This window comes from Parasteatoda tepidariorum, chromosome 2 (assembly GCF_982258835.1).
Source record: "Parasteatoda tepidariorum strain Cologne lab strain chromosome 2, Ptep-v5.0, whole genome shotgun sequence".
Taxonomy (NCBI): domain Eukaryota; kingdom Metazoa; phylum Arthropoda; class Arachnida; order Araneae; family Theridiidae; genus Parasteatoda; species Parasteatoda tepidariorum.
This window is the reverse complement of record NC_141756.1, coordinates 57,185,352-57,198,088: the sequence shown is the minus strand read 5'-3', so window position 1 is coordinate 57,198,088 and position 12,737 is coordinate 57,185,352. Positions and strand designations below refer to the sequence as shown.

At 29.8% G+C, this 12,737-nt stretch overlaps 1 protein-coding gene across 1 annotated transcript; it reads left to right on the top strand.

Annotated features, from left to right (window-relative positions):
• Positions 1-436: 436 nt before the first annotated feature.
• Positions 437-5,199, top strand: LOC147815781 (uncharacterized). Its single transcript, XM_087156580.1, has 4 exons — positions 437-758; positions 1,140-2,018; positions 2,381-2,943; positions 2,986-5,199. The coding sequence occupies exons 1-4, from the start codon at positions 437-439 to the stop codon at positions 5,197-5,199; spliced, it is 3,978 nt and encodes a 1,325-aa protein (XP_087012706.1).
• Positions 5,200-12,737: the final 7,538 nt, after the last annotated feature.

Here is a 12,737-nt window from a genome sequence, read left to right as displayed (position 1 = left end):
AGAAAGTTAATACTAGAAAGTGAGATTTATAACAGTGATAAAGAATCGTATCAGACTATTGTTGATTGTGTATTAGAGGAAATAAAAGAAAACGAAAATAAGCTTAAGCGGGAGAGAGTAGAAAACGAAAACAAATTAGAAATCGAGAAAATAAAATTGTTACAGTTAGAAAAAGAATTAGAAATAGCTAAATTACGTGAAATCGAAAGCGAATCTAGACTTTCAAATAATGAAATTCAAACCATTTCAAACGAGTGTGATGTTGAAAGTTTAATTAAGAGTGTCAAAACGTTAACTATTCCAGTACCCGTAAGAGCAGAGTCCTTTAATTTGTTTTTTTCAGTCAATTGAAAAGGCGTTTAAAACCAAAAACGTACCCGAAAAATTAAAACCCGAAATTCTTTTGAATATTCTTGGAGAAAAAGCGTGTAATTTAATGGTTTATCTTAGTGAAGAAGATTTGAGTGACTATCATAAACTAAAAGCTATTGTGTTGAAAGAATTTCAACCTACACCCAATGAATGTTTAAGTCATTTTAAAAGAGCACAAAAATTACCTAATGAAAGTTATGTACAGTTCGCGTCTAGATTGAGTGCAAATTTTGAATATTATTGCCAATTGCCAGAAGTAAAAGACTTTAAATCAGTTTGCGAATTAATTGTGTCGGATAAAATCATTGAGACATTGGATAGAGAATTAACTACGCATATCGGCATTAAGCAAGGAGAAACATGGTATAAGCCACATGAATTAGGCCGTGAGTGCGATACTTTCATATCATCAAAAGGAAAAATTAAAGCGGAACAAAGTTTATTTCCTAAATATAAATCTAAATATGAACCGCAACGTCATGATGGCAATAATCGAAACAATTTTCAGGGGTCAAAAATTACTTTTAATGTTTATCTTTCTTCCGTCAAAAGTGTTAAATGTTTTTGTTGTAATTCAAAGGAGCCCCACCCATTGTATTTGTGACCTGTTTTCAAATCTATAAATGTTAACGAAAGAGTAGAGATTTTAAAGACTAATAATTTGTGTTATAAGTGTTAGCGCTCAGATTGCAATGTTAAAAAATGTAAAGTAAAGAATTGTTTTTGTGGGAAACCGCATAATCGTTTAATTCATTTTCCTAAATTAGAAAACTATAATTCTTTCACCCAGGCACCAACTGTCACAGGAGCTGCTGCTGATTCATCATTAAATCCTCAAGCGCAGATCTTCGTTAGGCAGGGAGGGTCGAAAAATGCTGCTTTCCCCCAAATTGAGAATGAGAGAAATTCAGCAGTTGTGGCTACGAGCTTTTTACAAAATAAAACTAAGACAGTTCTATTGAGTACCGCGCGTTGTTTTATTCGAGACAGATATGGCGCCATACATGAAATTAGATGCCTGTTAGATGGGGGAAGTGAATCGCATTTCATAACAAAGGATTGTGCGGATAGATTACAGTTGAAAAATGAAAAAATAAATTTACTTGTATCTTGTTTAAATGATTCCTCAATGACTATTAATGGGTGTGTTACGACTACAATAAATAACAAGAATATGAGTTTTAAAAAGGAGCTTAATCTGTTAGTCGTAAAGAAAATAACTGATTTAATTCCGTCTAGAAAAATTAATATTTCAGTCGATTTACCTAACGAAATAAAACTAGCTGATCACACATTTAATATTCCCGGTGAAATTGATATTTTATTAGGCGCTGAAATATTTTATGAATTACTTAGACCAGGTCAAATTTATAATGGAGATTCTCGAATACTTTTTCAAAATACAGTGTTCGGATATGTCGCTGGCGGAAATGTCGATGAGATGAGGGATAACAAAATTCATTGTGGGTTAATACGAGACAGTGATTTAAATACTACATTAAAGAGTTTTTGGGAGTCGGAATCTATTGGTATCGAGGATAAGGGTATTAGTAGTGAGGAGGATATAAATTTGGAAATGTTTAAGGAAAGTGTAAGTTTTAAAAATGATAGGTATGAGGTTGAACTTCCGTGGAAAAGAAATAGTAGTGAGTTGAGTGATAATTTCAATTTAGCGAAAAAACGACTCGGAAGTCTTATGAGAAAAATGCAAAATGATAAAATTTTATATTCTGAGTATCGTAAGGTTTTAAAGGGTTACCTAGATGAGGGAATAATTGAGAAGGTAACAAGCCCCTTTTTTACCACAAATAACCCAGTATTTTATCTTCCTCACCAAGTGATAATAAAAATGAATCTCTCACAACAAAACTACGAATAGTGTTCGACGCCAGTGCACACGAAGTAGGACAGTTATCATTAAACGACTGTTTGTATCAAGGGATAAATTTAAACCCAAACATTTTTGACTTGCTAATATCTTTTCGTCTAAACAAAATTGCTGTTTTAGCTGACGTCGAAAAAGCGTTTTTACAAATTTCCTTGGCTCAAAAAGATAAGGACGTTGTGCGATTCTTAGTGGTTAATGATGGAAAACAAGAAGTATTCAGATTTAATCGTGTGTTGTTTGGACTCAACGTGTCTCCATTTTTATTAGCAGCAACTATAAAGATTCATATTGAGAAGTATGCAGAACAATATCCCAATACCGTACAGACACTCAATGAAAGTGTTTACGTCGATGATCTCATTTCTGGAGAAGATACTGTGGAATCAGCATTTGACTTGTCGAAGACTGCTGCAAAAATTATGAGTGATGCAGGGATGAACTTACGAAAATGGATAACAAATGACTGTGATTTGATGAAACTGTGGCGTTTAGAAAAATTTGACCATTTAGACATAAACGATCTCGATGACCAGTTACATCGTGTTTTGGGACTGTTGTGGAGTCCTCAAGATGATTATTTAAGCCTTGGTTTAAAGGGTCTTTTAGACTTTCTTCAGGAAAGGAAAAATACAAAACGCTACTTGTTGATGGCAGCGGGCAGAATATTTGATCCAATTGGATTTGTGAGTCCTTTCACCATAAGATTTAAAATTTTGTTTCAATAGATCTGGCAACAAAAATTAGACTGGGACGAAGAGCTACTGCCAGATGTTAGTGAGAAATTTGAACAATGGTGTTCAGAAGTGCATTCCTTAAGTAAACTTCACATTCCTAGATATATTATGAAGTGTGATGATGAGAATTTTCTAGAATGTGAACTACATACATTTTCCGATGCTTCCATTAAGGCGTATGGAGCAGCTACATATATAAGACTGAAAACTCCCCAGAAAATCTTTGTTCATCTTGTGAGTTCCAAGAGTCGTGTGGCGCCGCTAAAACCATTAACTCTTCCACGTTTGGAACTAATGGGAGCTTTACTTTCTGCGAGATTGGCTAGAGAAGTCTCACGGGTCCTCAGTAAGAAAATACCAACGACCAACTACTTTTGGACTGGTTCGACTGTAGCCCTGTGTTGGATCCAAGGTCCTAGCAACAGATGGAAGGTCTTCGTCGCTAATCGTGTGAAAGAGATACAATCTTTGACAAACAAAGATTCTTGGCATCATTGTCCTGGAAAGGACAATCCTTCTGATCTTCTAACGAGAGGTATCAACGCCGACTTACTGTTGAACTGTGGAAAGTGGTGGCATGGGCCGCACTTTCTTCATGAACAAAATATTGTCTTTAAAGGTGACATTGTGGTACCTAGTGACAGCAATGAATACGATGAAGAACTAAAACAATCCGAACGAAAAACTCTGACTATGACTTTGGACAATAACTTTTTGAACAAAATCCTTTCTTTGCATAATAATTTCCACAAAATTGTATGTGTTTTGAGTTATCTTTACAGGTTCATCGAAAATTGTAGGAATCCATTGTACAGAGAAATTGGACCGTTAAAGATCTGTGAAATCCAACGTGTGGAAACAACACTTTTAAGGCTGGTACAACAAGTGGAATTTTACTCGGAAGTGAAGGACTTGTCCAGTAAGGGTATGGTTAATCCAAAAAGTAAGATTAAAAATCTTTCACCTTTCTTAGATACTGAAGGTGTCTTGCGTGTAGGTGGGAGACTGGTACACAGTAATTTGAGTTTTGACAAAAAACACCAGATTATTCTTCCTAACAATCATAGATTGACCAATTTAATTCTTGAAATGACCCACAAAAGACAATTGCATGTTGGTCCGCAAACTTTGTTATCTATTGTTAGACAAAAATACTGGCCATTAAATGGTCGCAATATGTGTAGAAAATTAGTTCATAATTGTGTAGATTGCTTTAAAGCTAACCCTGTTACTTGTTCACAAATTATGGGTCAACTGCCAACCGAGAGAGTTTCTCAGAGTTTTCCCTTTAACTATGTCGGATTAGATTTTTGTGGACACTTCTGGATTAAATATCCCAATCAAAGGAAAGGAGTTTTAAACAAAGTATATATGTGTGTATTTGTGTGCATGGTCACTAAAGCATGTCATCTCGAAATAGTTACAGATCTATCTAGTGAAGCCTTCATCGCGGCTTTAAAGCGATTCTTTAGTAGACGAGGAAAATCTGAACGCATTTTTTCAGACAATGCTTCCAATTTTGTTGGTACGAAATTAGAGTTAAAAAGACTTAGAGAAATTTTGAGTAAATGTGATAATAATTTGAGTAATTTTTTGTGCGAGGAACGTGTTGAGTGGAGTTTCATTCCACCAAGAGCACCACATCAAGGGGGCCTTTGGGAGGCTGGGGTAAAAGCCGTAAAACATCACCTTAGGAGAGTTATGAGTAATTCTAGATTTACTTATGAGCAATTTTTAACCATTCCTAACCAAATTGAGGGCATTCTCAATTCGCGTCCCCTCTACCCTTTGTCATGTGACCCTGAGGATTTTGAAGCTCTAACTCCTGGTCATTTTCTAGTAGGCCGTCCCCTCACAGCGATAGCAGAGCCAACTTTTACCGAAGTACTTGAAAACAGGTTAAAAGTATGGCAAAGATTATCAAAAATTGTACAAAAAATTTGGAAGCTTTGGTCAAATAACTATCTGAGTACACTTCAAAATCGAACAAAATGGTATTTTGAGAAAAACAATGTAAAAATTAATGATATGGTAATTTTGAAAGAAGATAATTTGGCTGTGTGTAACTGGCCTCTTGGTCGAATTCTTGAAGTGTATTCTGGTAAAGACAAGAAAATTAGAGTAGTATTAGTGAAAACTAAAAATGGAATTTTTAAACGTCCAATTACTAAACTTTGTATTTTACCCTTCTCAAATGATCAATAAGTGTGAAAATTTCAAATTATGTGTATTTTGAATATTTTAGTTTTATTGTGTACATTGTATTGAATTGTTTAATTTTAAGCATTGAATATGTCATTCAATCCGGGGGTGGATGTTCAGTGTTAGAGAGAGTATTGTGTTGTAGCGCCCCCTAGAGAGAAATTAATTAGTGTGTAACGAGAGGCAGTGTGCCTATGTGAGTGTTATGTGTAAGGAGTGAAACAATCTCTGAAAAATAAAAGTGATGATAATTTAAAGTTCCAGACATCTTTTTTGTGTTGTGAATGTTTTGAGAACTAGCGTATAAACACTAGAAATGTAACATTTTGGTAGCAATATGAAACCTTTCTGGCATATATTCAGCAAAATATTTTACTCTTCAAGCAAATGTAACCTTTTTCAATTTTAATTTTATCAATAATTGATTTAATGAAACTCTTTCTACAAGTGCAACACTTTAAAATTTTAATTTTTACAAAATAAAAAACTAAATCAAGTAAGATTACTTTGCCTACCCAGATAATCGAGGTGTGATTTTTCAATCCAACGGCGTTTAACGACCGGCTTCCTTGTTTAACATTTTTTTTTAAATAAGAAAAACTTGATTTTTGACATTGGGTAAGTTCAGGTAATGAAATTTAAAGGAAATAGAAAAGCTTGAATTAAAATTGGGATCAATTATCTAGATTGAAATCTCCAAAAAAGAGAGCGAGTCACTAAAGCCACTGGATAGTAAATTAGTAACTGGCTGACTTTGCGCACCAGGAAACGTCGTCTCAATTTATAGTAGGTATTCAAATTATTACGTTTTAAGTATATTTGGCTATACTGTTATAAATTGGATTGGTATTTAGGTTTTTAGAAACTTAAAATAAAAATTTTATTTCAGTATTTTAAATCCTTTTTTTCTTACGCTCCAAAATATATATTCTGCCATCAACTACTAAATTAAAAACATTTGTAACTCAATTCAAATAACAAAAATTCAATTTCTCCCTTAATTACATTAACGAAGACGGTTTTTAATTGCTAGAGTAGATAAAAATCTAAATGCGAAATTTTTATGCTTAATTGAACACCGTTTCTAAACTTTTCCCGAAGCTTTCGAAACATAACTTAAAAAAGCTTAATGTTTGCCAAAATAAATCAAAATAGAAACTTAATTCAATCTGTTACTAATATTTTAATTAAAACGCAATTCGTTTTTAAAAAGTTAACTGTGCTTTCCTAAAACTATATCTTTTGGGGGAAAACCAATTATTAAGAAAATGGAAAACATAAAAAATTTAACGTTGCAACTGCTGTGCTTTATGATATACTTAATGCAAAAGGTATTTTAATTCATCAATTTGACAGTTAATAAATATATTAAGAGATCGAGTGTATTAATAAGTTGTTCTAATTTATGCAAAATAAAAGTTCTCATTATCTCAATTAGTATTTCACATAAACTTTTAATTATTAATTATTACATTAACTCATTAAACGTGATTAGAGTATCGTAAAAACCATCACATTTTAAAATCGCATTATATTTTAAAGTGATACTTTATTCTTCATTTTCTACATTAAAACACAAAATCTTTAAAAAAAAATACAATCTTACTATTCTACATACTTAATAGTAAATTTTAGGAAAAAACTGATTAATTTTAATAAGCGAAAATAATTGATAAAAATATTCATTTTGACAAAATTATTTTATAACTTTTCTGGACTATAAAATTATTATAAATAAAAAATATATTAACGGTTGTAAATGTTAAATCTAAAAAAATAATAAATTAAGTATAGGTAAAGATTTTAATATCTAAATATTTAATTCGCATCGACAAATATTTTGGTCTGCTTAATTAATAAATATGAAAAGTTTATTTTTGCACATTTTAAACCGTTTTTTTTTCAAGTTAATAATCATTCTCACAAGTATAATATAGTTCAAAAAACGTTAAAATTTGCAAAAATTTCATTTTTTTCTAAATTGTTTTTGAAAACTATAATAAATATTGAAACTGTACAAAATACTCTCCAGATATGTATCGGAAATAGTTGTATCTCTCAAACATAATTACGTACTTGAAAACTTAATAGCATGTCTTTATATCTTAAAAACTTGTTTCTGTGACGCCATTTTAGAAATAAGAAATTTTGATAAAAACAAAAAACTCTTCAGACATATTTTATGCGAAATATTTTATTTTTTCATAAAAATTTGTTGGTTGTTTTAAAACCTTTTTTCTTTAACCAATTTATTAACTTCTTCGAAATTCTCCATTTGCAAAATAAAGGCGATGCGAAATGTTTATTTCATTTTTCCTCACAAATTCAGTGTCATGAACTTTTAACTTTTATTTCTTATGCACAGACTGTGCACAGAAAATTAAAGATACGATCAATATTTGAATTTTATTTATGTACTAAGAATACTACTTGATAAGTTCAAGTACAAGAAATACCACTGGATGAATTTTTTACCGTACCTCAATCTAGGAATTTTTTGAGTACCAAATTTCAAGGTACAAAAATACTTTTGAGTTGGAAAAAATGTTACCGTGTCTTGTTATTACACAAAGAAGTGTTGTAACATTGTCTTCCTACAAAACAAAGAAGTGTTGTTACATTGTTAATCTAAAAAAGGAAATACGTGCTGCTACTTATTCTTCCTACAACCCAAGGACATGTGAGATAATGTAAGGTTTTTCTGTCATTCAAGAACGTCTACACGTTTTTAATGCAGAAAACTGACACTAACAATGCACTTAAAAAAAGTTACCAAGACTTAATGTACTGAAGAAGATTTTATTTTGTACTGGACTTCAAACCGTAAAAGTACCTCTGAATTAAAAAAAAATATTACCATGTCTTATGGAACGATAGAAATACGTTTGCTCATTCCTTATGAAATAAACATATAATTCTAAAAGAATCTCTGGAATAACAGAAAATTGTAACTAGGTCTTATTGTGTTGTTGAAAATTGAATCGCATTTCTAATTTGAAGGACGAAGAGTACCAATGCGTTAAAAATGTATGATCATGTCTTATAATATTTTAATAATTTTTCTCGCTTGTTGCAAAGGTTCGAATATTAGTTTAAGAGAAAAAAAAGGAAAGGAAGGAGTGTGACGTTAAAGTAAGCTGTTCATTGATTCCTAAAGTATAAGAAGTATAACTTAAAGAGGACGAAATACAAAGAGCAATCTCTATTTTATCTTATACTTCTTTAAAGTTGGAATAGATATTGAATCAAATATTTGCCCCTAGCTGAATTGTTGACTCTAGAATATTTTCAAGTCATATAATTTTTTGTTTTAACGATCCCTATAATCCTTTAATTACTTGGTGGTTTGGTTGTTAGAGGGATTTTTATGTAGGAAAAATGTTCTCGAGAAAAGTTATCAAAATGGAATTAAAAATTGTAATAATAATTACTCACCGGCATATATTGACCTCTCGCTAATTGTAAATTCCATAGAATGAATCTTTACAAAATAATCTACAGTATATTTATCTTTTTATATCTTGTACATACAGAAGCAAGGAATTTTATTAGCCAGCCCCTACATACATGGAAAGAATTATTATATTATTTTACATGTAAATTTGGGACATTTTTAAACAATACGCATTTTTCTCTAATTTCATTTCGCTGTTTTAAAATAATCAATTTGTTTTAAAAAAGAGAGTAAGTGGATTGCAAGACCTATCCGACAAAACCTTACCACCCACCATGAAAATTTAAACTCTCACAATGCAAAAAATTCCCAAGCAAATTATAGTATAAACTACCGACACTCAGGGCGTTGGTACTTTTTACAGTAAAATCCATTTTTATTGGATCAAGTTACGGAAGAAAAATATGGTGTACCGTAATTTTTACTGTAATAATTACAGTAAAATCACTGTGAATCACTCTAATTTAATAAATATTTATTTAATTAAAATGATTCAGCGATTTTACGGTAATTATTACCGTAAAAAATACTGTTTTACGATAAATATGGATTTTACGGTAAAATGGATTTAAAAGATGATGCATCTAAAGACCAGGTGCTTAATACCGTAATTTGATCCAGAATTATTTACACTGTACAAATGGGTGGTAGAGTTTAAGTTGAATATCACTAACTTCAGACAATGCTTAACTGAACATTTCTTAAACTTTAAATTTCAATTTAAAATTTTAAAAGCTCTGCGTTACAGAATTGTAGAGGACTAAAACAATTTATTCGTTTATTAGATTCGTTTTTAGATTTGTTTATTCGTACTTTTAAGTCTGCATTTTTCACATAAGGTTAAAAAGAACATATGACTCTTTAAGCTCTTTAGAGCCAAAATTTCAGCTCAAATAAATATTTTCCAATATTTCTTCTATTAACTACTAGATTTGTTAAAATAAGACAATAGTATTTCTAGTTTCACGGTAGAATTAACAGTTGCGAAATCCCAAGCCGTTTAAATCACATGCAAGAAGCTTCAATAAACTAGGAATTCGATACCCTTTAACAGTTGCATTACGCTACCAACGCGAACCAATATTCTGAAAGTGCAATCAGAGTGGGTCTCTCTAAATCGATTCTAATAGTGGCTGTGCTGTGTGCTAATGCGACATGGAAGAGATACCTGATGCTAAAGACTTTGGAATGACGCGCTTTTGAGCTATAGAAATTAGCAGAACTTGCTATATCACAAGTTCCTTTGAAGTAAATGCAATAGTTGATTTCCAAGTTTCTTCATAGTATTGATTATTAGTAAATATCATCAAGAGTTTTTCAAACAAGAAGTTTGCTCCTTCTGTGATAAATTGTACATATTATAGAGTTGTTAACGATTTGTGTTTAAAGTGGGAATTACTTTTTTTACATGCAAAGAAACTAGTATTTCGTAACTATAAAAACGTAATATTTTCTCTTTCAATATATCATTAAGATACAAAAATAGAGGAGAGGAGTGTCTTCTTTGTACACCACACTGTAAAAATTACAGTATAAAGTGCTAGTCTTTCACAATTTATCACTGAAATCCTTTTTACCATAGAATCCATTTATACCGTAAAATATTAAATCATAAATTTTATAGTAATACTTATTTAATTAGAGTGATTCAGCAATTTTACTGTAACTATTACTATAAAAATTACGGTACATAAAATTTTTTTTCGTAACATGTACCGTTAAAAATGAATTTTACGGTAAAAAGAATGACTCCCTGTGTGCCGGGACTTTTTACCATAATCTGTCCCGAAATTTTTTACTATGTATTTATGTGAAAAATGGTTATAATATTTTTAAGAAAATTTTTTCTATTGGGATCATTTAGATATTTTACTAAATTCACTGTAACTTTTTATGATTCATTTATTTTTAAAATAACGTAATTAATTATTTCAGTAATATTTTATATGGTGTCATAATTTTTAATCACTCAAATAAAATTTAAAAAAGAACTAGTTGGTTTTAAAAATTAAATCTACAATTTCCTAAATTAATTTTTGATTCTTATATTTCCAAACTAATATTGCGTTTTTTTATAATTTATTATTTAGTTACAATAAAGCCCTTAACATATAATGTTCTAATTCATTTTATACACAATAATAGTTTTAAACATTATGTTTTTCAAAAAAAATTATGCATTGACGTATCTAAAACTTTTTACCAAAGCTGCAAAATATATGGGTCTGCTTAAACAATTGGAATATTATGCAAATGCAAATACCTTAGATTTAAAAAACATTTTTTTAAGGGAAAAAAAGGAAATGTTAAATAGATCCACGAATAATTTTAAATTTTTCTATAAAGATCTGAAAGAAAATTTCTATTTTTGAAAAGTACGAAGTTATTTAATAAAACTGTGTAACTTAAATTTCATCTTTCATTTTTTTGTTGAAGTTTTTAGCTGAGAAATATATATTTTGAAATTTTATTTTCATTTTTTAAAAATTGAAGGAAATGAATTTTTTAATAGGCACTATTTTTATTATTTTGTAAGAGAAATAGCCTTGCAAGAATACAAAATAATAAGAATATAAAATTTTTTATCTTCTGTAGGAATATAAAATAATTATCTTCGATATAATAACCTAATATTAATATTAAAATAAATATTTAATTCGTATTATAATTATTATTCTATGTTATTTGCTAATAAACTTATTACCTATCAAAATATTAAGCGTTGTCATAAAATAAAATTATCTTTAATTACTTGAATGTTCATTTCTTGAAATTTTAATTTTAGCGATTATAAAACGTTTTCAATTACAAAAATACTAAATAAATTATGCAAATTTATGAAAAATAATTAACACTCTTAAGTAAAAGCTCCATTATCTTTTGATGAACTAACAAATTTACTTTTCATTTGCGAAATGTTTTGATCAGAATTTTATCACTGTAATAAGGTCTTAACGTACTGGTTATTGTTGTTTTTTTAAAATTTTGTACGTACAGTGATCAAACAACAGAGAAAAAACAGATCACCCTGAATAATTTTTGATATAATGATTGGACCTTCCCGTCGTTCTAGGGCTCAATCTTAATAATTTGAGAGGGTGACTTCAAATATGCTTAATCGAATTTTTAAAAATATGACTTTTTTAAAGGAGCTTTAAGCTTTGGATAAACGAATTTGATAAGTACGAGCAAAAATTTTTAAATTCACTTATAAATTTCTTGAGATTTTGCAAAATACGCAAAAAATAAAATTAACATTAAGGGCTTCAACCTTCGAATCGCTCTGGTGACTAAGCAATTGGGACCATATTTCCCAGATTGCGTTTACCCCCTATATTTGGGGGTTGAAAATTTGAATCCGTCAAAAAAAGACATGTTTATTCAGAGGAAGTACATTTTTGTGTTTGATTTTGTAACATTAAGTATCGTTTGCACCTAATTATTTAGCATATAAGAGATCACCCTCTCAATCCATTAAGATTGACTCCTAGAGTACTAAGATCCAATCATTAGGTTAAAGGTTATTCGGAATTATCGCACTGTACATTAATAAACATTTCAAAAATATTAATTGATTACTAATCACTGAGTTTAATAAATGATTATATCTTCAACGAAATTTACTAACAAAATAGTTACCAGAAACGTATAACTAGGAAAGAATATTTGATGAAAACTTATTTGATGAAAACTTATTCGAAAGAAGACTATTGAGATAAAATCATCTCAAGAAGTAGCCCTTTGATCTCTTAAAATAAAATACAAATGAATAAAATAATTCACTTTCTGCTGAATAAGAAATTTAAATATGGATATTGTCGAAGTATATAAAACAATATTTTCAATCTAAATATTCGAAAATAACAAATGAAATATATAGTTGCTTTCCTTTACAGAAACTGAAAATTTACCCAAGGAAAAGCTTTCTTTTACTGGTATGTAAGTTTTTCATAATTCACTCATGTTTTATTTAGTTATTCAAATTCCTGTTTTTTAAATATTATGCAAAATACAGTTTAGCAAACTTGTTTTTACTATTCATTTAGGTAATCAAATGAAAGTTTTTGTACAAAGATTGAGGTGATAT

Excerpts from the sequence above, each read along its gene's own strand:
- LOC147815781 (XM_087156580.1), top strand. The coding sequence starts at position 437 with ATGGTTTATCTTAGTGAAGAAGATTTGAGTGACTATCATAAACTAAAA. Across the intron at positions 2,019-2,380 it reads TCCGTGGAAAAGAAATAGTA|CTGACGTCGAAAAAGCGTTT; the intron begins GTGAGTTGAGTG and ends TTGCTGTTTTAG. Across the intron at positions 2,944-2,985 it reads TATTTGATCCAATTGGATTT|ATCTGGCAACAAAAATTAGA; the intron begins GTGAGTCCTTTC and ends TTGTTTCAATAG.